A 26,809-nucleotide genomic window follows, 5' to 3' on the forward strand; every position below is an offset into this window, starting at 1 on the left:
TTTTGCCTTTATGAATAAGATAAGATTATTATTAATCTAAACATTTGTTTAAATATGACTTTCTGAAACTCAGATATTACATTTCATTATAAATAAAACTGTTTAGAATTCAGGATATAAACCGTTATTGTTGAAACTAAACCTTCACCTTTGACTGTAATGTCCATCGATGGACTTCTATTGATTACCTTAAGGTCACTCTACGTATTACCTAATATTTGTATGCTCCACTTTTCCGCCCCACTTCTGTCCTTATCTGTGGACGTACAGTAACAGCATTGACATGACCTCCCTTAATCACTGTAGGCCCTCTACATCTGTATTTCCCAACTTATTAACGCCTTTTTTGTGATTGCCTGACCAGCATCCTCTAAATCTCACTGAGTAATTCCTAATCCTGATAATTCTCTGTTAAATGTGTAATATGTGGCTCAATCACCAGGGATAAGCTTATCGACCCTACAGGTTGTACTACAAGCATTTTACTGAATCAGCAACTGTCTATTCCTGCTGAATACTCTGTTTCCAAAAGGTTGGGATGCAGTATCAATGTAAACAGAAACAGACTGTAAATAGAAAATCACTATTACATAATCGGCATTAGGACACAGGCCCATAAGGCCCAGGAGGAGTATTAACATTAACTTCACATCAGAACAGCATTCAGCTGCTCTGATTATTCGATATGTATGGAAAGCTTTTTTATATATATTTGATATTGTGATATTATTTATTGTGTATCTGTACCAGTTCTCATTTTTTGCCCCACTAGGAGACTAGGCCCCACTAGGAGAGCAAAAAGTGCTAGTTTGACCAAAAATGACAACTAAGACTAATAGACTAAATAATAATTACGTAGGCAGGGTTAAAGCCAAATCTTGCATCCTGATTGATTCTCATCTGAAATTTTGGAACAGAAAGCCAATAGGAAGCCTTAATTTCATGCACACCCATCCCCTCATTAGCAGAAAGTGCTAATGACTGCACTCCAGTGCACAAAGCAAGGACCATAAAGACTTGGTTTGATGAGTTTAGTGTGGAATAACTTCACTGGTCGGTACAGAGCCCTGACTTCAAAGCAATCCAGCACCTTCAGCATGCTCTAGAGCAGTGATACTCAACATGTGGCTCTGGAGCCACATGTGGCTCTTTTGTGATTATTTGTGGCTCTTTTATGTCTTAATTTGAAACATTATTCCCATTTTTACCACATCTTTTCGACACTTTAATCCTGCTTTTTGCAAGTTTTTGCCCTTTTTTGCCTTTTTTGCCACTTTTCGCCACTCATGCGTTTTGCCCCTGTTACCACATGCTGATTTTTGCCTATTTTAGTCACTTTTCACTCATTTTTTGCCATGGTTTTGCCACTTTTGGACCATTTTTTGCCACCTGTAACTATTTTTTTTAACCACTTCTCACCCATTTTACCACCTTCTGCCCTTTTTTCCCACTTTTTCTCCTCATTTTGTCACTTTTCTTAGCCCATTTTTACCACTTCTTTTTGTCACTTTTCACCCATTTTTGATGCTTTTATCCTGCTTTTTAGAATTTTTTGCCCCCTTTTGCCACTTCTCATCCATTTAAGATGTTTTTTGCAGTTAAATTCCACTTAATTCCCATTTTTCCACCTTTTTTCTGATTCTGATTAAGTCACTCTTCACTCATTTTTTGCCATGTTTTTGCCACTACTGGACCATTTTTGCCACCTGTAACTCTTTTTTTAGCCACTTCTGACCCATTGTTGCCACTTTCTGCCCTTCATTGCCACTCTTTCTCCCCATTTTGGCCACTGCAACCCCAGTGTTTGCCTGTTTTTGCCTATTTTTGCCACTTGTCGCCCATTTATGCTGCCTTTTTCAATGAAATGCCATTTTTTGCCCTTTTCCCCTCCTTTTTTTCAGATTTTTGCCACTATTTGACAATTTTTTGCCACCTTTAACTTATTTTTTGTTCACCTCCCACCCGTTTTTGCCACATTCTGCCACTATTCTCCCAGTGTTTGCCACTTTTTGACAATTTTTTGGAACCTTTAATTTATTTTAGTTGCCACTTTTCACCACTTAGATCGTGGCTCTTGCAAATGTATTTTTCAACAATTTGGCTCTTTGGTTGAGCAGGGTTGAGTAACACTGCTGTACAGAGTGAATGGACACAAATTCCCACAGAAACACTCCAGAATCTTGTGGAAGCCTTCCAAAAAGAGAGGAGGCTGTTTTGGCTGCAAAAGGGGGCTAACTCCACATTAAAGTACATGTATTTGAATACAATGATATTATAGTCCATATAGGTGTAATGGTCAGGTGGCCAAATACTTTTGTCCATATAGTGTGTATTGAGTTGTGCATTTTTTGCTCCCCTACTCCCTTTAGGAAAGGTAATATATCAGGTTGCTTTTAAAGCACTTCACAACTTTCATCTTTGTTGCTACCATCCCAGCTTTTCTGAAAGGTGTTGCAAGCATCAAGTCAAATGGGCAAAGTCAACAAAGAGAACATTTCACAGCTACTTTTTTTTGAAACACGTCTGTATATAAGATAAATAATAAAAATGATAAATAGGATTAGAGGTTTGTTGTGATTATGAGGGCTGTGGAACAACCAAACCCTGGTTTATTGAATGGTAACATGGTGCTTTAGAGAATTCAGCAACATGAGAACTAATTTCATTTCAAAGGTGGGGGCGGGGAGGATAAATGAGTCATTGCTCCCTCCAGCAGTTCACTTCTGGCCTTAATGTTCTGTACTATTGTGCCATTTGGACTCCAGTTGAATGTGGGAGTTGCTTGTTTTTATCCTAACATGCAAACTGTGTGCTTTTGTCTCACAATTTGGCAACAGGATAAGTACATAAAATTAAAACCAACAGGCTGTGTGTACTCTCATTGTGCAACACAAGTAGTTTTAAGTTCATTTTTTCCCTGATCTACTTTCATGTGTCTGCCAGTCTACATCTGCTGAAGTTGTCAGAGATGGGTAATACATAGAGGAAGACATACAGAGATCTTTAGCATAAGCAGAGGTGGTGATACTCAGTGCACAAACACTGGTACAAGCAGGTACTGTGGTGTTTAACCCTTTCATGCATAAATAAAAGAGCAAACCAAATCTCATCATACAAACACAGATGGCCTATTTCACTCATGCACTTGGGCATGCTGCTTCTGAGGGGGCACTCCAAGCCCAGTCCCCCCTGCACTTAAATTGTTCCAAGTATAATGGAGCATGAGCACAGATATGTCATCTTGAAGTAATATGGCATTTGCAGTTTACAAGATTCACACAATAGAGAAATAGAGACAACTTTACTAATTTTGTGGCTTATTTTAACCCATTCTTTTGGTGAAATTTGGCCTTCTAACACTTTACCGTTGTTTAAAATGTTGATTGAGAGGAACAGTTGAATTGATTATGTGCATCATCCACACACCCCCCCCCCCCCCATCCTTGTGCACATGCATGCATGCATTAGCAATCTTACCATGCCAAAGTTCACCTCTCCACAAAGTCACTATAGAAGGTATTCACCTCCTTGGATGTTTTACTCTTTGATTTATTTTTGGACAAAAAGCCTCTAAAATAATGACAGTTAAATAACAATATGGAGGGTAAAATAAGTGACTGCATAAATATTCACCCCCTTCAAGTCAGTGTTTAGTAGATGCATCTTCATCTGCAATCACAGCAATGAGTCTGTGTGGATCTGGACATTTGAACACTGCAATTTTACTCCATTCTTCTTTGCAAAACTGCTCAAGTTCTATCAAGTTGCACCGAGCTCAGGAGGTGATCAACCCTTCTATAAGTAAAGCCAAACATTCTTTGGATTGAGGATGAGCTTTGACTCTGCTGCTGTTGTCTTCAAACCATTTCTGTGTAGCTTTTGTTGTATGCTTCAGGGTCTTTATCTTACTGGAAAATAAATCTTCTCCCAAGCTGTGGTTCTCTTGCAGACTGAATAAGATTGTTCTCCAGGATTTTCCTATATTTTGCACCATGTATTTTACCCTCTACCTCTACAAGCCTTCCAGGGCTGGCTGCTGAGAAGCATCCACACAGCATGATGCTGCCACCACCATGCTTCACAGTAAGGATGGTGTGTTTGTGTGTCGGCCTGACGGCCAAAAAGGCACCATTTTATTCTCATTAGAACCAAGAATTTTCTTCTACTTGACCATGGAATCTCCCACATGCCTTTTGGTGAACTTAACGTAACATAGGTTTTCTTCAACAGTGTCTTTCTCTTTGCCACTCTCCCATAAAGCTTTGACTGGTTAAGAACCTGTCCAACAGTTGTTGTAGAGTCACTCCTATTTCACCTGCTGAGGCTTGTAACGCCTTCAGAGTAGTCATAGGTGTCTTGGCCTCTCTCTGTAGTCTCCTTCTTGCACTCTCACCCAGTCTGTGAGGATGGTCTGATCTCAGCAGATTTACACATGTGCCATATTCATTCCATTTCTTGATGATGGATTTACCTGAACTCTGGGGGACCTAACCTTTTCTCTGAGTTGCCTGGAGTGTTCTTTTGTCTTCATGGTGTAATGGTAGCCAGGAATACTGATTAGCTAGTGGCTGGACCACTTCAGTCATGATCCCCTTTCTCGTGGTGATTGTGTCAAGAAGTTGTGAGTGCAACACGATGTATGGAAATTTTTTGATTCTCAAAAAATGTATAAACTGCAAAAGGTCCATTTTTAGAAAAAAAATCTTTAGGGCTTAATTCTACCCCATGCACCATGTTGCTGAAAGAGTATGTAGGAACACAAATGTACAAGCTGTAACTCCTCAGAGACATGAAGTCTCTGACATTTTGCACCAAAATTGTTCTATTTTTTAAAGAAATAACGAACATCATGCTTGACTCTTGCGTGTTTGTAATCCTGAATATATAAGTGAGGATGGAGCTAATGAGATACTCAAGCCTTGGTTTTCTCCAGATTTCAAAGGGTTTTAATTGGTCAGAGGATAGTTTGCATGCACACAAAAACTGTCCATTAAAACTTTTACTATCCTGAAGGAATGAAACGTTAGCAGGGACATCGTAGCCCGCTGAACATAGACGCAGGCCTGGTTTTGATAAAGTGTTCCCTCGTGCTAAACGAGCTTTGGAACAGTATGAAAACAAAGAGCATGGAAACCAGTTTAACTACCAAACCACACACTCATGATGACAATCACCAAAGTCCTACATGCTTTTATCTGAGCAAATATTCAAGTTATGTTAGGATTCTGCATGTCCCACTGCAAAAGTCTCCACACCCACCTGAATAAGTCCAGTTCACACCTCCCTCCTGTGTTTCTCCTCAGGGAAATCTCATCATATGGGGTTTTCTAGTGTGAATCTAGATTTTTTTACGTAACAGACAAGTTATTCAACCAGTTCCCAGTTAACATGCAAAGCTGGGAGCACATGAAAAGTGACGCAGGGTTCAAGAGACGACTTGCAAAATGTTAGTGTCATAATGTGGGATGAGTTGAAGCATGAAACACGGCGTTAGACTCATATTTTCACCCCAGAGGATTCCTGGGTGAGCTTTATGACTTTTAACCTGATTTAAAATCTTACTGGCTGCACCCACTCAACTGTGTTTCCTGTCTACATATCACAAATAGTACACTGGCGTAATTATCAACATGTCCAAACAGCAAGGTTCATGCAAAGACTTTAAATCCTGCAATTAATGTCAGTGAGGATTATAAAGTTTTTGTTTCTCTTTGGGTGTGTGCATATTACAAGAACTGATGTCTGTCTGTGTGCACCGGCATGCATGAGTAGGTCTCTCTTTCATAATGCAAATGTAGGCCTTTACATACATTTTTACAAAACATGTCCAAAGAGGATGCAATAAAATCAGCTGCATTTGCTCCTGTGTATGTAAGAATAACTATTGCTGATGATCCCTTGACACATGTGAATATGTATATTTTCCCTGTTTTTGTAGAAAATTGCATATTTTGTTGTAAAACTTACCAAGCATATTAATAGTTCCCCATAGGTCTCGACTCTTAACCTTCTACGCTCTCCCCCAGCACTACTGCGCCATCTTGTGTGCAATGTGAGCTTTACAGATGCAGAATGAATGCTGTAAAATTAGAAAGATGTAAAAAAATACCTATCAGTGTTGTAAAGATCACTACCAGGGATGTCGTTAGGCTGTTTTTGGGGAGGCTGAAGCTGCCCTAAAATGTTCATCAGACCCCCTAAAAATAACTACAGTAAAAACAGTGTCAAAATTAATCAAGGAATGCACCACAGCTTTATGTTACTCTCTGCTAAATGTATAGGGCAGGGATACTCAGCCCATGGCTCTCCAGTCACCTGTGGCTTTATAGTGCCAAGTCTAAGGCTCCGTCCACACAAAGACAAAAACGATATATTGCTGTTTCATTTTGAAATTCACCTTAAAAATAAAAATCTGAAAAACTACAGGAAGAAACCAACACTCCATTTATTCAGTTTTTCTAAAATTAAGCCTTTTATTTGAATCAGGCCCTTTTCAAGAGCTGTCAGGTAGCCTATCTTATTATAAATAGCCTATAAAGCTGTCTTTACTGAGGACACAGATGGCTTACAGGGCAACCAGAGCAATTGGCATCAAGAAAAATGTACTCTTGAGTTATATCTTGGACTTGTGTTTTTTACAATTAAGTTGACAACATGAAACCTGTGAAAACAAAGAAGATGGATGGTCCAGGACACCTCTGAGAGAAAGAACGGGAAATTTCCATCAAGAAAACCCCCCAAAAAGTGAAAAAAAGATCTCAATCTCAACTACAACTCCTGACTAGCTTAAAAGCGAACAACACCTACAGCCGTTGGGGAGGAGGCAGCGATGGCATTGTGCAAGAAGGTGAAAGCGGGGCAAACAAGCCGGGCTGCAGGCTAGGCTAAGAGCGGCCCCACCCAAACCTGACGTACCAAGCTTCTTTCTCCCGGATGCCCGCTCCCTTGCCAGCAGGATGGACGACGTGAGGCTGTGGATTTCTAACCACTGCTTGGACTACTGTGTTTGCTGCCAGAGAGGAGACTGCCAAACGTAATTTTGTTGCATTTTTACAATGCAATGACAAAAAACGACTATCGATCTATCTAGTGGCTAGGCCCACTGTCACTCTTTCTCCCTTCTCTCTTGTCCTTGTTTCTGACTCTATCCGATGTCCTATCGCTACAATAAAGGCAAAAATGCCCCAAAATAATAAAAGAGATGTCCTGTTTCAGTCTAAAAAATATATATTTTAAAGGAGTATTGTTGTATTGGCATTGGAGGGGTTTCCCATATTGTTTATCAAAGACAAAACACACCACAACATCAAAACTTGGGTTATCCTTTCCCCTTCTTATACAACTTCCTTTTAAATATCCAGTTTTATACTCAAGATATACTGATTCGATGCGTTAAAGCTTCTGTTATCATTCTGTATAAAGGCAATGTCGAAGGCTGTCCACCAGATGTCACTATTGAGTTAGAGTCAAATGTATCAACACAGTGAGCAGAGTTGAGGCCAACTGATCTTTAGAGCTTCGCTGCTTCATGCCTCACCCAGAGATAGCCATTTACACAAAACTAACTACAGTTGTCATTTAGTGCAGAGTTTAGAGGATTTAATACATCAGCCTATTACCCCTATCTCAACAGTGTTGTGTCCATTCGACCTCTAGGTGGAGCCCCAAACTATCATCCCAACAGCTTCAGTGCTCCAGATGCCCAGCCTCGGTTTGTGGAGTCCAAGTTTAAGGTGTATCCACATGTGGGCCGTTACAACAGTGCCGATGAAGACAATGCCACACAGGTAAAGAAAACTAATCTATGGACATGTGATAGGAATGAATATTATTATGATTATTCACCATGTATAAATAGAAAGACCAGTGATATACTAGGTTTATTTTAGCTTTTGACACTGTATTTACAGATAAGGACAAAATTATTAGCCCCTTGATGAAACTTTCATTTTTAAAGTATTCCCAAGTGCCAAGGACTTTCTAACACAGCTTTTCCAAACATCCTAGTTTTATGTTTTGCACACAAAAACCAAGAACTACCAGGGTCTAAATGATTCTCTCTGATCCAGAAAGGATCATTACTGGGTAAGCAATACAGTTTTCAAATCTTAACAGTTTTGAAAACGTGGCAGACCCCAGAAGTAAGGACATTAAATTTCTAACATTATAATCCTTCAAACCCACACTCTAGAACTGAGTGGATGGCATTCGTGATCCAGACCCCGGTGCCGTCCTGTCTGAACCTGTACACACCTGTTATATCATTCTGAGTGCTTCTGTCTCAGCCTGAGAAACCCTTCATAACCCTGGGGTTCTCAGATTAAGATCTGATTTCAGCTAAGAATTCAAATGTTCTCATTCCTCTTATTAAACAGGAGAAAAGAGTGAGAGTGGAAAGAGGGAAAGAAAGACAGAGAGCACATGTTAGAGCAGTTCAAATTATAATGTGTTGAGTTTTTTTTTTTTTTGGTTAAATTGACTTTAATAATAAAAATCTAAAAAAAAAAAAAAAAAAAAAACAAGAGGAGGAAACCAACACTCCATTTATTCAGTTTTTCTAAAATTAAGCCTTTTATTTGAATCAGGACCTTTTCAATAGCTGTCAGGTAGCCTATCTTATATTAAATAGCCTACAAAGCTGTCTTTACTAGGGACACAGATGGCCTAGTGGCTAGGCCTGCTGTCACTCTTTTCACCCTTCTCTCTTGTCCTTGTTTCTGACTTTATCCACTGTCCTATCTCTACAATAAAAGCAAAAACGCCCCCAAAATAATTCTTAAAACTGAAAATAAAATAATTTCTAAAAAATGAAACATTATTAGTATTGTTTTATCATGAGATTTTAAAACTTCGCTTTAGGAAATTATGTTGAAGTGGACCTCTGAGAGTTTGAATTCATGACCCCTACTGTAGATGATTGAGCCAGACCACACATTGCAGTTTGTATTCTCCATGTCACAGCCAAGACTCCATAAACAAGCTCCCAAACAAACTTGAGGGATCAAATGTGACTTTAGAAGAAAAACGAACATGGAGGAGGATAAAGGTCTTCAGCTGTATCCGTACATGATAGTGTGCATTATGGTTGCAGTTAAATAACAAAAATATGAGGTTTCCTGGCTTAGAGGACAGTACAGTTGAGTTTATGTTGATGAGGTGTACATAGAGATGGGCAGATCCACTTTTTTGTTATGATCTGATTCCAGTACACATGTACTGATTCCCAATATTGATTCAGATATTATTATTGAATCATAGTTAATATTCTTATAGTTTTTACACAAAATGTTTATAAAACCTCAGGATTTTTATTCAAACAATATTTTAAAAGGCATATAACTTGGGTTATCCAGTGTTTCATGTCTCTTTTTAGTTGTTTTGTCAAATAAAGGCAACCCCCCCCCCCCCCCCCAAAAAAAAATATTTAAAAACAAAATGCTTAAAACTAAATATTATTTCCATTAAATGTATTTAAAGTTTGTGCTGGCAGCAACAAACACCATGTTAAATATTTGTATCTGCAGTGCATTGTAAAAACAGCAGCAACACCTATTAACAACCAACAGCACCACAGGGCTGTTGCATTAAACTGAATATTTAAAAGAAAAGTGTGATATGTAGACATATCTATTAATTTAAAAAAAAACCCTCTTCAAACAAATAGAATAAAAGGCCTTGAACTGTTGAATTAAGATCATATTTCTTTTTAGTCTGCAATTTCTGAATGAAATACATTTATTTAACCCTATAGAACCCGGCATAGTGCCAGCGCTATGATAAGCATATCCATTTTTGACTGGCGGATTTGAAACTGGATAAAATAGATCGATCAATCTTTTTGCATATAAAATCTGGGGAGTTACACTAACATTTCACACATTCACCATGTTTCAGAGTGCTTTCTTGTTGCAGTGATGGGTTTGTAAAAATACACAGTAAAGCGCACATAAAAATCTTTATAAACCAGACCACGGGTATTTGCAGCACTTCCTACGTTGAAATAAACGTCGTCACGTTGTGGGCATGACCTGTCACATGATTCTTACATGTCCCTACCTCACAGGCTCTCCACCCCAACAACAGGAAGTGGCGTATTTTCCCAGGAGTTGTATTTTTTTTCCCACGGAATACATTGAAAACCTTAGCCTGCACACATACACACCCTCGCTCCCATTTCACCCCTACTTTTTTACAAAAACACTCAGACACACAACCCACACACACCAGACATCATCACACACACCTCTGACACACTTCCACACATATGTAGTTATAGATTCACAAAACCCCGGTTTTAGAAGATTTAGAGCTGGCGCAAAGCTTTGGAACTAATTACAGTGTTGGATGAAGAGTCCAACTACTCATCTGGCTCAGGTTTTTTTACAGGTTACAAAATTGACTATATCTCAAAAAGTAACTTATGTACAGACTGCAAATAAATTTCCTGTGGTTCCAAAGGATATTGTGCAACTTTTTTACATTTACAAATTTGAGGGATACAGCTGTGCAATTTCTGTATTTTGAAATAAATGTGAAAAAAACAAAAAAGATTTTCATTTTTTTTTAGGTTTTCTGCACTTTTAAGCAATTTATTGTAGTAGTTAGGCCATTAGTCAATACATGTTATTAGAACTTGGGGTATAAGGGTTATATTTATGTAAAGCAAATAAAATAAAAATACTCCCAAAAATGGCACTACAGAATGTAAAAATATAAGAATATGTCCTGGCGGACTTGCACAATGGTAGTTTTTAAATGGTTAAATGTTATTTTGATTTGATTTGGAAGTTTAAAATGTGTTTGTTGTGCAGGTGTGGACCTTCATCACTGAGGTGCTGAATGAGGAGGAGCGAGAGAGGCTTTGTAAGAACATGGCTGGGGTCCTGAAGGGAGCCCAGCTCTTTATCCAGAAGTGTATGGTAAGTCCACAGTTTCTTATCCACGCGCTGTTCGGTGTGTCAGTGCTTTTACATGTCATGTTTCTATGTGAAGTTAAATCAAGTTTTCTTGTATTACTAAAAGGAACTGTTGTGGCCTTTCAGTTCAGTGTTACGACCCAGCTCCTGTAGGGGAAGAGGGAGGCTACATAGGAGCCAGATGGACTTGTTAAATCAGAGTTTTTATCAACAAAAATAAGACTTCTCAAACAACAAAAGTGTTTATAGTACAATTTTTTAGTAATAGTTCTCTGCAGAACAATCAAGCGAGGCTTTCTGATCTCTCAGTTGCCAGCTGAAGGACTTCAGGCTTTTGAAGTTGAAGTTCTCATTGGTGGCCTTATGTAGAGGCTGCACAGAAAGTGTAGCTGTGTATATGAATGTAGGAGTAATCATGGTTGAAGTAAAATACAAATATAAAATATTTAATCTGACTCTCAGGAACAGTTAAAAATTGTAGTTATTTTTGTTTTTTGTCTGACGGTTTGATTGTTTATGCAAAGCACATTTAAAAGTCTGTCTGTTTACAGTTTTACAGGTAGGCAATATATTTTTTGAATTAACCCTTTGTTGATTATAAAAAGCAGAAAGAAATGGATGGATGGAAAACAGTAGCTTTAGTGTTTTTCTACTCAGTTGGAGAACATTAAGGAACATAGTGCTAAATGTAGTAGTACTAGTAGTTTATTTCAATCAGCATTTAAACTTTAGCCTCAACAAAATACATTGAATTGAATTTCATTACAAACAAAATACAATAAAGGATTGAGCTAATCATAAAGTACACGCTGAAGCTCATGCTTATTATACCTACCCTTTTTTCCAGAATGATCTCAGCAAGACAAATGACATGGTTTGATCTACATCAGAACACTTCATGTGCAAAACAAACCAAAAACAAATTTCCAAGCGACCACAAACAAGAGTTATTAGAGATATTATAGAGATTCAGTTTTAAACAGTTTTAAATGAAGGAAGTAAACCACACGTTTAACTCATTCTTACAGGTATTCCAGAAGTTGTCTTGGTTTTGTTTAAAAAACCTGTTCCCCCTCCAGTTCATACTGACCACCTCTGATTTCAGTCTTGGAATACTACACTGAAGTTAGTTATTGTGTACTGCTACTGCCTTAACCTGGGTAAATAAACAAAGCCAAAAATAAAAGCCCAAACATCCAGTTTATTAAAGAAATGTGTATTTCCTTCATTAAAACCAATCCAAAATGATTTACCAAGAGAAAATAAAGGAAAAGAAGAGGAACTCTATCTAGCACACTTATCATTCCTAACAGTATGTTTGATATTGTCTGTGCTGCTTTCAGTTCAACTAAGTCAGAAATTTCAATGGCACAAAAATGAAAGCAATGCATCAGTTGTTTCATGGAAGTTTGATCTGTTTACAATCTGCATACAGTGGCAAGAAAACATATGTCAGTCCTTTGAAATTGTGTAGTTTTCTGCATTAATTGATCATCAAATGTGATCTGATTCAAGTATAGACAAACCCACTAGGTTTCACCTGATACCACACAGGTAATATTATTTAAAATCTTTATTGAACACAGCCATGAAACAGTCACAGTTTTGCTGGAAAAAAGTAAATGAACCCTGGATTTGATAAACTTGTTGAACCTCCTTTGGTAGACTTAACCTCAAGCAAGCATTTCCAGTTGTTGTTGACAAAACCTGCACAAGATTCAGGGGGAATTTGGACCATTCCCCCTTACAGAACTGCATCAACTCACCCATTTTTTAGGCTGCCTGCTGTGATCGACTCTCTTGAGGTCATTCCACAGCATATCTATTAGATTCAGGTCTGGACTCTGACTGGGCCACTCCAAAAGGAGGATTTTCTTTTTTTTTTTTTTTTTTTTTTTGAAGCCATGCTGTAGTAGATTTACTTCCATATTTAGGATCATTGTCCTGCTGCATTACCAAACTCCTTCTGACCTTCAGGTGGCAGAAAGCCTCCCCGACATTCTCCTGTAGGATACCTTGATAAACTCTGGAATTCATGATGCTCCCTCCACCATACTTCATTGTTGGGATGATTTTCTCATGGTGGTATGTGGTACCCTTTTCAGTACTGCGTGTTCTTTTCAAACAATTCAACCTTAGCTTCATCAGTCCACCAAACATTTTCCCATCAGAAAGCCAAGGTGCTCCTTGACAACTTCATGCAGTGGCTTCCTCCCTGGCATCCTGTCATGGACACCATTCAGCAGTTCTTGATCAGAGGTCTTCTGAGATCTCTTTTTTGTGAGGCATGGTTCACATCAGCAGATGTATCTTGTGAAGAGAAAACTCAAAAAGTTTGAGTTTTTTTATGTCACAATAGCTCCACATGTGACTCTAATCTCCTTGAATTGATTTGACTTGAGGTGTACCAACCAGTGCTGCATGAACATTTTGATACACAGATTAAAGACAAGATATAGCACCCTTTGTCCTAACCCCTCCATTTATCAAAGTCAAGATTACAATGAATAGATCACTGTAAAATCATCTGCCACAGTCTTATTAAAATCAAATGTATTACAAAACTAGAAATTAAATGTATGCCACATTGATAGGACCCTGTGTAAATAACTATTCAAGTCCACATAAGTGTGAATAAGCTCAAGAAAAAACATAGAATAAGGAAAAAGAGACCAGAGATCATGATTGTTAACATTTGCAGAAAAAGTGCATATTGCTTTAGAGCAGTAGTTTTCAATCTTTGTTTTCCAAGGCACACCTGAGAAGCACAAGTCGAAAGTCAGTTAATACACTGACCTTTTTTAATATGATAATTTTGCATGATAATGGTGTAATGTGAAGACTGAGAATAACTTCATTAAAATTACAGGGAATACGACTGCAGTGATTATGGTTATCATGCACTCATTTTCCTCCATGTGTCACTTCCTCTTTCTAACCGTTAGTGGTCACCACAAAGCACAGTGCTGTGGTTTGATGTAGAAATCTACTACTGGAATTAGGAAAAAAAAATTCTATGCGTCACTGAGGTCAGGTTGGAGTTTCACTTTGACTAAAATGTTCCTTAAAGTGTTGACTATACAGTCATGGACGAAAGTATTGGCACCCCTGTAATTTTTCCAGAAAATGCACCATTTTGCCCAGAAATTGTTGCAATTACAAATGTTTTTGGTATAGATACATTTATTTACTTTATGTGCATTGGAACAACACAAAAAAGCAGAAGAAAAAAGCCAAAATTGACATAATTTTAAACAAAACTCAAAAATGGGCCACACAAAATTGTTGGCACCCTCAACTTAATATTTGGTTGCACATCTTTGGGAGAAAATAACTGAAACCAATCACTTCCTCTAACCATCAACAAGCTTTTTACACCTCTCAACTGGAATTTTGGACCACTCTTCTTTTGCAAACTGCTCCAGGCCTCTCAGATTTGAAGGGTGCCTTCTTGCAACAGCAATTTTGAGATCTCTTCATAGGTCTTCAATGGGATTTACATCCGGACTCATTGCCGGCCGCTTCAGAACTCTCCAGCGCTTTGTCTCCAACTATTTCCTGGTGCATTTTGAGTTGTTTCGGGTCATTGTCCTGCTGGAACACCCATGACCTCTGACACAGACCCAGCTTTCTGACACTAGGCCCTACACTGCGGCCCAAAAATCTTTTGATAGTCTCCAGGTTTCATGATTCCTTGCACACAGTCAAGGCACCCAGTGCCAGAGGCAACAAAACAAACCCGAAACATCTTTGAACCTCCACCATGTTTGACTGTAGGTACTGGGTTCTTTTCTTTGTAGGCCTCATTCTGTTTTCTGTAAACAGTAGAATGACAGGCTTTTTCAAAAAACTCTACCTTAGGCTCATCTGTTCACAAAATGTTCTCCCAGAAGGATTGAGGCTTACTCAGGTACATTTTTGCAAACTCCAGTCTGGCTTTATTATGTCTCTTTGTCAGCAGTGGGGTTCTCCTCAGTCTCCTGCCATAGTGCTTCATCTCATTCAGATGATCACGTATGGTCCGAGCTGACACTTTTGCACCCTGAGTCTGCAGGACAGCCTGAATTTGTCTGGAAGTTGACTGAGGATGTTTATCCACCATTCCAACTATCCTGCGTTGCATTCTTTTGTCAGTTTTTCTCTTCCGTCCACGTCCAGGGAGATTAGCCATAGTTCCATGGGTTTTAAACTTCTTGATGATCTCTGGAGATGGTCTTGTAACTTTGAAATTGTTCATATTTTTCTACGTTTCTTCTCAAGTCCTCAGACAATTCTGGGCTCTTCTTTCTCTTCTCCATGCTTGGTGTGACACACACAGGCACACAACACAAAAGTTGAGTCAACTTTTAGACATTCTAACTGGCTTCAGTTGTGATTTCTAGATTGCCAGCACCTGTTACTGCCACAGGAGAGTTTAAATGAGCATCACATGCTTGAAATGAATTGATTTACCCACAGTTTTAAAAGGGTGCCAATAATTTTGTCCGGCCCATTTTTTGAGTTTTGTTTAAATTTTCAATTTTGGCTTTTTCTTCTGCTTTTTTTGTGTTGTTCCAATGCATATAAATGACATAAACATGTGTGTACCAAAAACATTTGTAATTGCAACAAGTTCTGGGAGAAATGGTGTATTTTCTGGAAAAATTACAGGGGTGCCAATACTTTCGTCCATGACTATGAATGGACTGAAAACTGACTAGTAACTATAACCAAGACTCAAATCTCCTGAATATTTTCTCCTAACCAAGAAATAAAGATAAATACAAAATGATTGGATTGCTTACAAACACTTTGGAGTGACAATTGCAACAGACTATTTCAAAAATATTGGAAATAAATTATGGCCATACAAACTAAAGATTCCAGTATTCAGAGCCACTGTGCTCTTGGGAACCTTGGTGTAGCACAAGTTTTTTGTAGCCTTCCCTAGATCTGTGCCCTGCAGTGATCCTGTCTCTGAGATCTTCAGAAAGTTCCTCATGGCTTGGTTTTAGCTCTGATGTGCATTGTCAACTGTGAGGCCTTCTGTAGAGAGATGTGTGTCTTTTTAAATCATGTTCAATTCATATAATTTACCACAGCTAATTACAGTCCCTGTTGGTGTAACGGTCAGGTAGCTGAATATTTTTGTCCATATAGGATCTTTCTGTGTGGAAGCACCAGAACATTCCATATTGGACTACAAGATTTTCATATGGTGCATACATTGTAACACCAAGAAAAACTAATACCTTCCCTCTCTGTCTTCTCATATCTACTTTTCTTCACCCAGAATGCACCTGTGCATGTCTACACCCTCCAGGTGTGTCTGCCGTTGCTGCATCCTCCAAGATGTGATGCCTTTCATGTCCACTAGGGGCAGCACCTTCCCGTATCTCAGAGCAAATGCAATTCTAGCACTGCTAGTTCGAGTAACAAGATTGGACCTTACAACTACTGTAGAGACAAGACTGAAATACTAACTTTAAGTATGATTGTTGGGGTTATTTCATTTGAATTCAGTCCATCCAAATGGTTAATACATTTTAAAGTCCTCTCAGCAGTCTACATTCAGGAGATTTGAAGTCTAACCCCACCTTCTTTCAACTAGAGTTAGTGAAGATTGTTTCCAATGATTTCTCAGGCTGTGTTTGTACTAATATATGTTGGATTGATTCATCTGTTTTACTTCAACCGAAGTAAAACAAATGTCTGCTTGTGACATTCAAATATTATTTCATACCTGAAATGTTCTGCATGAATCTTGAATGGAAGATCAAGTTGTAAAATGATTAATTTATGTTAGATAATTGGCTCATGGCTTTTCCAGTAGCATTAGTTTCAACTGTCAGCAATGATGAGTTTTAACTTGTTTTCTATGTGAATTACTGAACCACTGGAAATTTGAATTTACCACAAACAAAAAAATACACATTGTATTTTTACAAGTGGATATTCAAACTAGAACGTCTTTTCTCTGTCTTGACTAGGAGGGCTGTCATTATGGCCACATGCATACTTGTATTCACAAAGATAATTATTTCAACTTAATCAAAAAGTCCATAGTGCCTTTTTCTGTACTAAAACTACCAAATACAGATTCATTCACAGTAACCTAAAACCAAAAATGCATTATTTGCTTTGCTGTTTAATATACGATATATACAGTATACAATAATATACTCATATTATTTCAGTGGAGTTTAGATTTCTGCTATCAGTCACCAGATGAATTATGTGCTGAACTGAAGCAGTAAATGTACAGCTACTGATCTGTTCTTCTTATGAAAAATAAATGGCCATGATTTCCCTTCATTTAGTTTTCACTCACTCACTAGAGTTTATTTTACGGTCATGTTAGTAATTTTAATGTTAAGGAAAAGACCTCTGACCCAATACTCAGTTTAATTTTCTCTGTCCCATATACACTGTATGAACTGCTATTTGCTAACTCTCAAATGTGCTGAATTTTTTATATCAATGTTGAGTTGTGAATCTGTTTCAGATAAGATCTGTATTTAGTGCCTGTATTCATTTTTAATCAAAGCTGAACAGCAGCTGTCATTTTTCTCCATTTCTTCCTTTTTGAGTTTTTGTTTGAGAAGTGAAAGTAGACGAGTTGTATTTCCCAGCAGAGAATGGCGAAACATCCAGTGATTAAGCTTGAATCAATAGCATAACAGAGAAAATATAGACATAAGAGGGGAATATTGCTCAAAAGCTGATTCATCAGGTTGCCAATGGACCATGTATGAAGACTCAAATCTGGTTGCTGGAATCAAGCCCTCTGGCTCCTTTCCTACAACATTCCCTGCTCTCTCTTCCAGTTTCTACTCCATTGATCCCCATAGTGAGGGCTTCAGTGCTTATGAAAAATATTCACCCTCTTGGATGTTTTACCCATTTATTGATTTTATAAATCAGTCATGGTCAATATAACTTAGCTTTTTTGACAAAAAACACTCTGAAATGTCAAAGTGAAAACAGATTTCTCACTGGTCCAGCCAAATGGTGCTAGTAGACTCATAATTAGTAAAATGGGGATCACCTGAGTGCAGTGAGTGTGTCTCAAGGGACTGTAGTAAAAGGACACCTGTGTCTGGAAGGTCCAGTCACTGCTTAGCAGTATTCCTGACTACCATTGCACCATGAAGACAAAAGAACATTCCAAGCAACTCAGGGAAAATGTTATTGAAAAGTATAAGTCAGGGGATGGGTACCAAAAATCTCCAGGGTGCCAAACATCCCCAGACTTCAGTTAAATCCATCATCAAGAAATGGAAGGAATATGGCACATGAAAATCTGCCTAGATCAGGCCATCCTCACAAACTGAGTGACGGTGCGACAAGGAGACAAGAGAGAGACCACCAAGACACCTATGACTACCCTGAAGTAGTTACAAGCTTCAGCAGCTGAGATGGGAAAGACTCTGCATACAACAACTGTTGCCTTGGTTCTTCACCAGTCAAAGCTTTCTGGGAGAGTGGCAAACAGAAAGCCAATGTTGAAGAAAACTCCCTAAATCTCCACTAGAGTTCACCAGAAGACATGTAGGTGAAGAGGAAGAAAGTTCTTTGGTCTGATGAGAACAAAATGGTGCTTTTTGGCCACTAAAGACTACTACAGCTTGGGATAAGATTTATTTTCTAGTAAGACAACGTTCAAAAGCAACACAGAAATGTTTTAAAATGACAAGGTGTATGTTCTGGAGTGGTCGAGTCAAAGCCCAGACCTGAATCTAATAGAGAATTTGTGGCTGCACTTGTAAAAAACTGTTCATTTCCAATCCCCATGCAACCTGACAGAGCTTGAGCAGTTTTGCAAAGAAGAAAAAAGTAAAATTACAGTGCCCAGATATGCAAGTCTGACTGAGACCTATCCACACAGACTCAGTGCTGTCATTTCAGCCAAAGATGCATCTACTAAATACTGACTTGAGGGGGTGAGTATTTTTGCAGTCACTTATTTTGCATGACATATTTTTTATTTAATTGACATTACTTTGTTGAAATCTGTTTTCAAGTTGCCATGATTTTTTTTTATTTTGTTGAGAAAGGCCAAATTATTTTGACCATAATTGATTTATAAAATCTATAAAAGGGTAAAACATCCATGGGGGTGAATACTTTATATAGGCACTGTACATTAATTAAAAACCAGATACATAATTTTAAAGCTGAAGTTACAGGTAAAATGATTATGAAATCAAATTATTTCTTAAGTCCCGGAAAACAAACAGCCAGAAGATTTCACATAGATGCGCCTTTTTATCATTTATTTCCACTGCACAGAGCTGGTGCAATGGTTTAACTGTGAAAATAATTCTGTGGAAATTCAGATCATTTCCACCTTCTGTTAACATTTCACTGATTTCCCTCTTAACCCATAATGAGTGCCTTTTTCTGTGGTTAAGTTTACATCATGGTCTTCGCTCCACCCAAAGTTTATTTGCTGAAAAAGCAGTTTTTTTGTTCAAAGAGGAAGTCTGTTAATCTTTGTGTGTAAGACACTAGAAAGAAAATCAAAAAATCAAACAACGGTGTTAAATGCAAACTAGTGGAATTTCTAAATGCGAGAGAAAAGATTAATCATATTTAACCACAGGAATTCTGGGATTCATGATGATTAAGAATTTAAAATGTTCGACAGTTGGAATGAAAATGTTTAATTTTGTTGTAGAACATATTTGTGGCAAAAAACTTTGAAACAATTTTTCCATTTCCTTAGTAAAACTGGAGGTTAAACAGCTGAATTGATTTCTGCATGTTTCTGTATAATTATATTTGAGGGAGAAATATTCAGATGTACAAAATCAACCACATAAAAAATGAGTTGTTTGATACACAAAATGTATGGTCAGTTCCTGCACAACTACACTTTACAATATCTGGAGCAACAAAAAAACAAAAAAAACATTTATATCAACTGTGAGATAAAACATCGTTGATTGCTTTAGTTTACATTTCAAGTCACAAAGTTGTATTATTATTTTTTGTTGTTTCAGAGCCATGCAACCATCACATTTATCTCCTTAACATTCAAGAAATGGCTCATAAAATTGTGTGCACAGTAGGGGTGTGACGAGGTCTCGCGACATCAAAACGTCACGCGATTTCTCGTCGAGGTAAAATCCATCTCGCAAGATCAATATTGCACAGACACTTGGAGCAGCAGGTCTCCTTACAGAAACAATACCAAAATTATGAAAGATCACAAAGATGCCCTGGACAGTTTAAAATCGTTGGTTTGACAGTTAATGAAAGAACGAAGCTGATCCGTGACCCATTCAGTCACCGCTCCAAGCTCCACCCCCTCTTCCGCGTGCGTTACTTGGGGCCACACATGATCCGCCAATGCATATAAAGTTCATCATAACGGTCAAAAATGATTAAATGTTGCTGCTGGAAACCTGTGCAGTCTCCGTAAGGAGAATACAGTGTTTATTTAGTTTGTGTATGCGTGTCTGTGACTTTATAACTTAGTGTCCCCTCTGCTTCGTCATGTCTCCTTGTCTCACTGTCCGTCAGTCACTCATCTATCAGCTGTTGGCTGCATGTTTCATCCATCAGAAGCGCGACGGGCCATTTTGTACTGCAGCGGTAAACCTAGCAAAACAAACTCTCTTTCAGCCCAACTCTCGCCATAGAGTCCACTGTTCGCTCAAAAAAAAAAACCGCAGTTATAGCCCCATTTAAACATGCCCTGCTTGTTGTCTGACAGCAGACAGAGCAGAGATACACAACCGCTCACACTCATTTACATAAATGCTCATCTGTGCATCATGTCCAACACTGTCAAAGCTCATATGAACAAAAAGCGCACAAAACGATCAAATAAACTATTTCTCTAGATTACAGCAAACATGTTATTGACAGAAATATTTCTTTTGAGTATTTAAATATGGATGTACTTAAAGAGGATGAGAATTAGCTTAATTTTACTGATGAAGCTCTTTGTATCTCAGTCTGTTAAACAGTGTTTAAAGTATTTTCAAAATAATCTAAATGCTTTTATTATTATCGTAATTGTGGCAATGAGTGTATAATGTAGTAAAATAAAGATGTGGTAGACTATTGGAATGAAAGGTTTGATTTGTAGAGCATTAAAATGTACAGTTTGAGTCAGAGTTAGACCAGACAAACTGTGTTATAGCTGTATAAAGGACATGTTATCCACCCATCTATTTTTTTCCAGAATTGGAACTCATCTTGTGAGATATGAGTCTTGTCACACCCCTAGTGCACAGGGGTGTTGCCAGGTTTTTAATTTCTCATTGGCTGACTTCTGAAGTAAAAACAGCCTGTCTCACCCTCACACATTAATAGCTGCAGCGACACATTGCCAGCTTGTACACAATTTCCGGTTGCAGACATCTCTCCTGACTTACAGTTGGCCTGACTATGATGAATCCTGAGGGGGTACCACAGCATGGGAAAGGGTATGAAAGGTATCCTGCACAGCATGGAGGACCTGCAGTGGTTCAGACCGTTCAGACTGTGAACATCATCACTGAACCCCCCAAGGACCACATCATCTGGTCTCTCTTATGCTTTGTCTACTCGAACCCCTGCTGTCTTGGACTGGTCGCTCTCATCCACTCCATCAAGGTCAGTTTAGAGGCCAAAGTTGGCTTTCATCTGTAAAATCTGAAAAGAGATTAAATTCTATATAAGAGTATCTAGAGAGTATTTTTCTGCCTGCGCGAATAAAGGTTGCATCATCTGCATAGCAGATTATCTTATTTGGTGTTTTAACTATAAATAAATTATAAGGCCTGACAGCAACTGTGCAGTGTGTGCACGGGTTATAGTCTTTATCTCTAATGGTGCGAGGCTGGAGGGGCCGTCTATGGTTCTCTCACACACTATTGAAGCTCCTCTTAAGTAAATGGATAAATTGTTAAATTGCTAATTTGTCTTGTTTCTTCAGACTTCAATCATCCAATCCATCAAAAAACACCAAACAACAGTCAATGGTAGAATAATCTGAGATTTGGCAAATTTTTCATGGGTGCAACCCACATACTCAGCTCTGCTGCTCATCCCACAAACAAATGTGGCACCACTTCCTGCAGTCTTCTTCAGAAGTCCTAGAAAAAAGTTGATGAAACAAAACTCTACCTGACAGTTAATAAGAAAAGAAAGGAAAAATCATGTTTTGTGGAGACAGCATTAAAAGAGTCACAGTCTCTTTGGCAAAGCCTGAATCTTAACTTTATCTTTTTCTTGGTGTTACCATGAAGCAATAACCAAAGTGAATAAAATGTTTTAGACCACCCATCCATTACATAAACTAAACTTTTTTACAGTTAAGAATTAATATCCATGAACTTCATGCTGAATATAATGCTGCTACTAAACTCACATTGAGTACATAAGGAGCTATTAATCAAAAGAACAGCAGGTTTAGAGCCAACAAGATGTTTCCTTCAGATTAAAAAAGTGCACAGTAATGACACAAAGATGTTCAACAGTAAAACAGACGTTAAATGTTTGTCTCAAATATTGCTGAAGATCTAACGATACATGTTTGTGTCTTTTTAGGCCAGGGATCGGAAAATGGTTGGTGACCTGGAGGGTGCTCGACATTACGGCTCAACCGCCCGATGCTACAACATCGCAGCCACCGTTTTGTTTTGTTTGGGGATCTTGATTTTCATAATTTGTTTAATTGCTACGTCTGTGGCTGCAAGTAATGCAAGGAGTCATTAGGGCAAGTAATCCCTTAGCACAGTACTGGAGTCGACTGATGCTGTGGCCCCATGCTATTATTCCTCTGCCTGATTCTTATGCAAACATTGTGGGGTTTTCATTGCTTTATGCTTATTTCTGTTGAAAGTCTGCAGAGAATTTATTCTCTTTAATTTGCTGTCTGGAGTCGAGATTAAATCCAACTCTTGTTTTTTGAATTGTCTACAATTGAGACATTTTTTTATTTTAAATAAAAAATACTGGCTTGTTTTCAGTTTCATTGTCTTTGGATTGTCCTTGTTAAATTTTGGTTTCTATGGAAACCAGTCCATGTTTGTGTAGCAGTTGTGTGCTCTTCTTCGTTTTGTGTGATGAACCAGGCACAAACTTCATTTTTGGCACAACAACAGAAATATATTTAGACTTTCACAACCATCCTTTTAGAAATAAACAAAATGCTCAATCACAAGAACAAATAATTGTACGTTTAGTTTTCGTCACTCGCAAGTCATTCTAGTCTAGTTTTTGTATATAAAATTCTTACATTTTAGCCCTTACTTTTAGTATGTTTTTTCTCCATCTAAAGTAACTCACTGGCTATCATGCCTGACCTGTTTGGTTTAGCTGAAACAGACTCAAGTCCATTTGCAGAGTTGGTGCAGTTTGTGTGTGCTGGTGCAGACAAAATCCCTTAAGACCACTTAAAAAGGTGGGTCTCCATCCCCTTTTATCAGACTCTGATGTGGTAGTAGTGAAAACACAAACCGACCTTAATCCAACCAAGACCTGGCTCACAATCTCCATTCCAGTTCATTCCAAAGGTGCTCGATGGGGTTGAGGTCAGGGCTCCTAGCAGATCAGTCAAGTCCTTCCACACAGAACTCATCAGACCATGTCTTTATAGTCCTTCTTTGTAGAAAAGGGCTTTCCCAAAACTGTTGCCACAAAGTTGGAAGCATAGCACTGTCCAAAATAGGGATGGGTACCTTTCACATTTGAATCAGTTACCCAGTACCTGTGAGTCCACACACAACAGTACCCATTTCCAGTACTTTTGTTTGTGTCTGTGATAATAAATGTAATTTCATTTATAGAAAAAAATTCCAAAACTTCATTTCTCAATATCAAAACACTATCAAATATCAAATATATCGAAACAAGATTAAAAAACGTTTGTAACATCGTAAATGTTTAACAAATTACTTCAACATGAAAACTTTAAATTGCACAAATTCAAAACCAGCCCTTCTACTTCCTATTCCTCTCCTTTCCCCTCTAAGAAAAATGTGTGTTGTGGTCCATGGATTGCGAATAAGTTTAATAAGAAGAAGTTTAAGTTTAGTTTTAATGTACTACTGATAATAAATACTGTCAAAAGAGCAGAAACAGGAATGAGGCAGGGTGGAACGATGTGTCAAAGAGAGCTGTAGGTATGAGGTAGGGTCGGTTTTAGTCGTTTGGAGGCCCAGAGCAAAGACCAATATGAGGACCCTCCCTCTTTAGCTTAAAGCATCAATAATGAGTGTAAAAAATGAGAAAGCATCTTTTTTGTTATTAAAGCCACAGAACTACAGTAAATGTCCCAATGTGAAGTATAAATTCCCAAATGGCCAACCATCATTCATCAGCTCTTTGAAAAGCGTCTCAGAGCTCAAACTAATATTCTAACATGTCGTTAAACCAGGTGGGACAAGCATAAATAAAAATATATATGCTCATTATTACCGTATTTTCCGGACTATAATTCGCTCCGGAGTATAAGTTGCATCAAAAAACATATATAAGTCGCACTGGACTATAAGTCGCGCTTATTTAGTGTGTTTCTGACACACCGTTGTCGATGCTCTGATAGAGAGGCGGTTGCGTTACGTGAAGCGGTAACACCAAGAAGGCCCGCAAGTCATTTATATTCCTCTCCTTGGCAACTACCAGACTTTCTTACTGTTTTCTTTAAGTTAATGTTTCAGTTAATTTTTTTCAGTGGTACAGGAGCAGCATATAGTTGTCACAAGCCTAGTGCGCCCTCTAGTGGCTATAGATGGTAATGTTTACTCCTTGGTTCATGTCAGTCAGCATGAATTACCATTTAAAAACATGTTAAATAATATATTTTGATGTATAAGTTGCACCTGACTAAGTCGCAGGACCAGCCAAACTATGAAAAAAGTGCGACTTATAGTCCGGAAATTACGGTAGTAACACATTCTTTCCTCTAACTCTATAGACATTTTAAATAGCTTATTTTATCCTATGTAATTACAGGATTACCCAACAATTCACTGTTTCATTTATTTCAACTATGGATCAGCTGATCTATGGATATTCTTACATCCCCAGTTTTGGAATGTGACTCTCGCTAAAGTGTTTTAAGACGATATGGCCCTTGGGTAGACTAAGGTTATGTACCACTGCTAAAGACTGTCTTCAGACACAGAGAAATATCAGTGACTGCCAGAAATAAGCTAGTTTTATTTGGAAAGCATGAACAGCCTGGAAGAAAAAAGACAGGATTAAAATATATATTTTTAGATATATCATACCACATTTATATTTTACTAAATGCATTAATTAATATGTTTTCCAACATCTTTTCCATGAACTTACCTGAACATATAGACTTTCAAATACTAACTCATAAACTCACTCAAGTTGTTATTAGAAAAAAGGATGACCTGCTGAAGGCTCAGGAGAGGACAGACTTATAAGGAGAAGAGAGTGAGCCAGATTATAGGTCCTGATAAATGCTCTACAGCTAGTCATTAATTAATGAATTTATTATTTAAGCATTTTAAGGTGTGGAGAAACAAAAATTGGTGCACACTATATGCCAAGCATTCCCTTCAACCCTTGGGGCTAAGCCACACCTGTCTTTCAATCCTAATGACAGCCCTGATCACTACCATGTTATTTTTCAGCGCTTTTCTTCTTCACTTCACTTCCTGGTTCCTCTTTTCTTGTCCTTTTCCTTCACTGGTTGATGTTTGTTCTTACCCCAGGTAAATTCACCTAATTGGCCCTTATTTAGAAGCTGTGCTCCCTTAAATATGCAATTTTTGACTCTGTAATGATGGGGCAGCAGTGAAATGGCTACCTCCTATTTTTAGTCATAATTGTGTCCATATTGAATTTGTCTTCTTGCACTGAGGACAGAAACCTACACTGAAGACGAGTATTTATGCATCCTGACCCAGTGCCCCTAGTGATTTAAACTATGCTGAACCCGATGCTTTTTTTCTTTGTTGGCTTCAGAATTGATGAAACAGGATGTCCAAGATAAAGCCCATGCAGGGGGCAGCTGCAGACCATGATTCTTTTGTAATTGGAGGGTAGCAAATTCTAAATTTACAACTGCTATTTCTTGCATGAGAAAATTAATCTTGTGTTGTATTGAACTTCTTATTTTCCCCACTGGGCGGAGCTGCTGTGTAACTTCAGTGAAAGACACATTTTGATAAGAGGAATTCATTGAAATATAGTTCATTCAGAAACTATTCAGATCCTCTTCACTTTTATTTATTTTGTTATGTTGCCACCTGATGCAAAAACAAGCAAAAAAAAAAAAAAAAAAAAAAGAATCCCCAGTAATCTACACTCAGTCCAGTATCATGCCAACGTGAAAACAACATTTTAGAAATTTTGCAGGCTTATCAAAAGTGAAAACACTGAATTTTCCCATCAAAATAAGACCCTCTGCAGCAACACTTGAAATGAAGCTCAGGTTCCTTCCATTTCTCTGGATCGCTGCTGAGATGTTTCTACACCTTGATTGGAGTCCACCTGTGGTAAACTAAACTGACTGGACATGATTTGGAAAGGCACACACCTCTCTATAGAAAATCAAAAACCAAGCCATGAAGTCAAAGGAGCTGCCTGCAGAACTAGAGACTGGATTGCTGAAAGGAACACATCTGGGCAACCTGCAGCCTTGCAACAATCCTGTCTAAGAGCCCTTTGACCTAATGGCTTGGTTTTTGCTCTGATATTGTCGGCCTTGAGGTCTTCTATAGAGAGGTGTGTGCCTTTCCAAATCAAGTCCAATGGATTTAATTTACCACAGGTGGACTCCAGTCAAGGTGTCGAAACATCTCAGCAAAGATCAAGAGAAATGGGAGGAACTTGAGCTAAACTTCAAGAGTTTTGCATTGTCTGACACTAAACCTTCTGGTAGCATCACAGGCATTAAAGTAAGGATGTAGGAATATCAAAACCTATCATTAATAGTC

At 38.1% G+C, this 26,809-nt stretch overlaps 1 protein-coding gene across 1 annotated transcript; it reads left to right on the forward strand.

Annotated features, from left to right (window-relative positions):
- Window positions 1–21,232: 21,232 nt before the first annotated feature.
- On the forward strand, window positions 21,233–22,860 carry LOC121515453 (dispanin subfamily A member 2b-like). Its single transcript, XM_041796231.1, has 2 exons — window positions 21,233–21,503; window positions 22,440–22,860. Exons 1-2 carry the CDS (start codon window positions 21,297–21,299, stop codon window positions 22,605–22,607), a joined length of 375 nt encoding a protein of 124 aa, XP_041652165.1. The 5' UTR covers window positions 21,233–21,296; the 3' UTR covers window positions 22,608–22,860.
- Window positions 22,861–26,809: the final 3,949 nt, after the last annotated feature.

The sequence above is a fragment of the Cheilinus undulatus genome, linkage group 9 (genome assembly GCF_018320785.1).
Source record: "Cheilinus undulatus linkage group 9, ASM1832078v1, whole genome shotgun sequence".
NCBI lineage: Eukaryota > Metazoa > Chordata > Actinopteri > Labriformes > Labridae > Cheilinus > Cheilinus undulatus.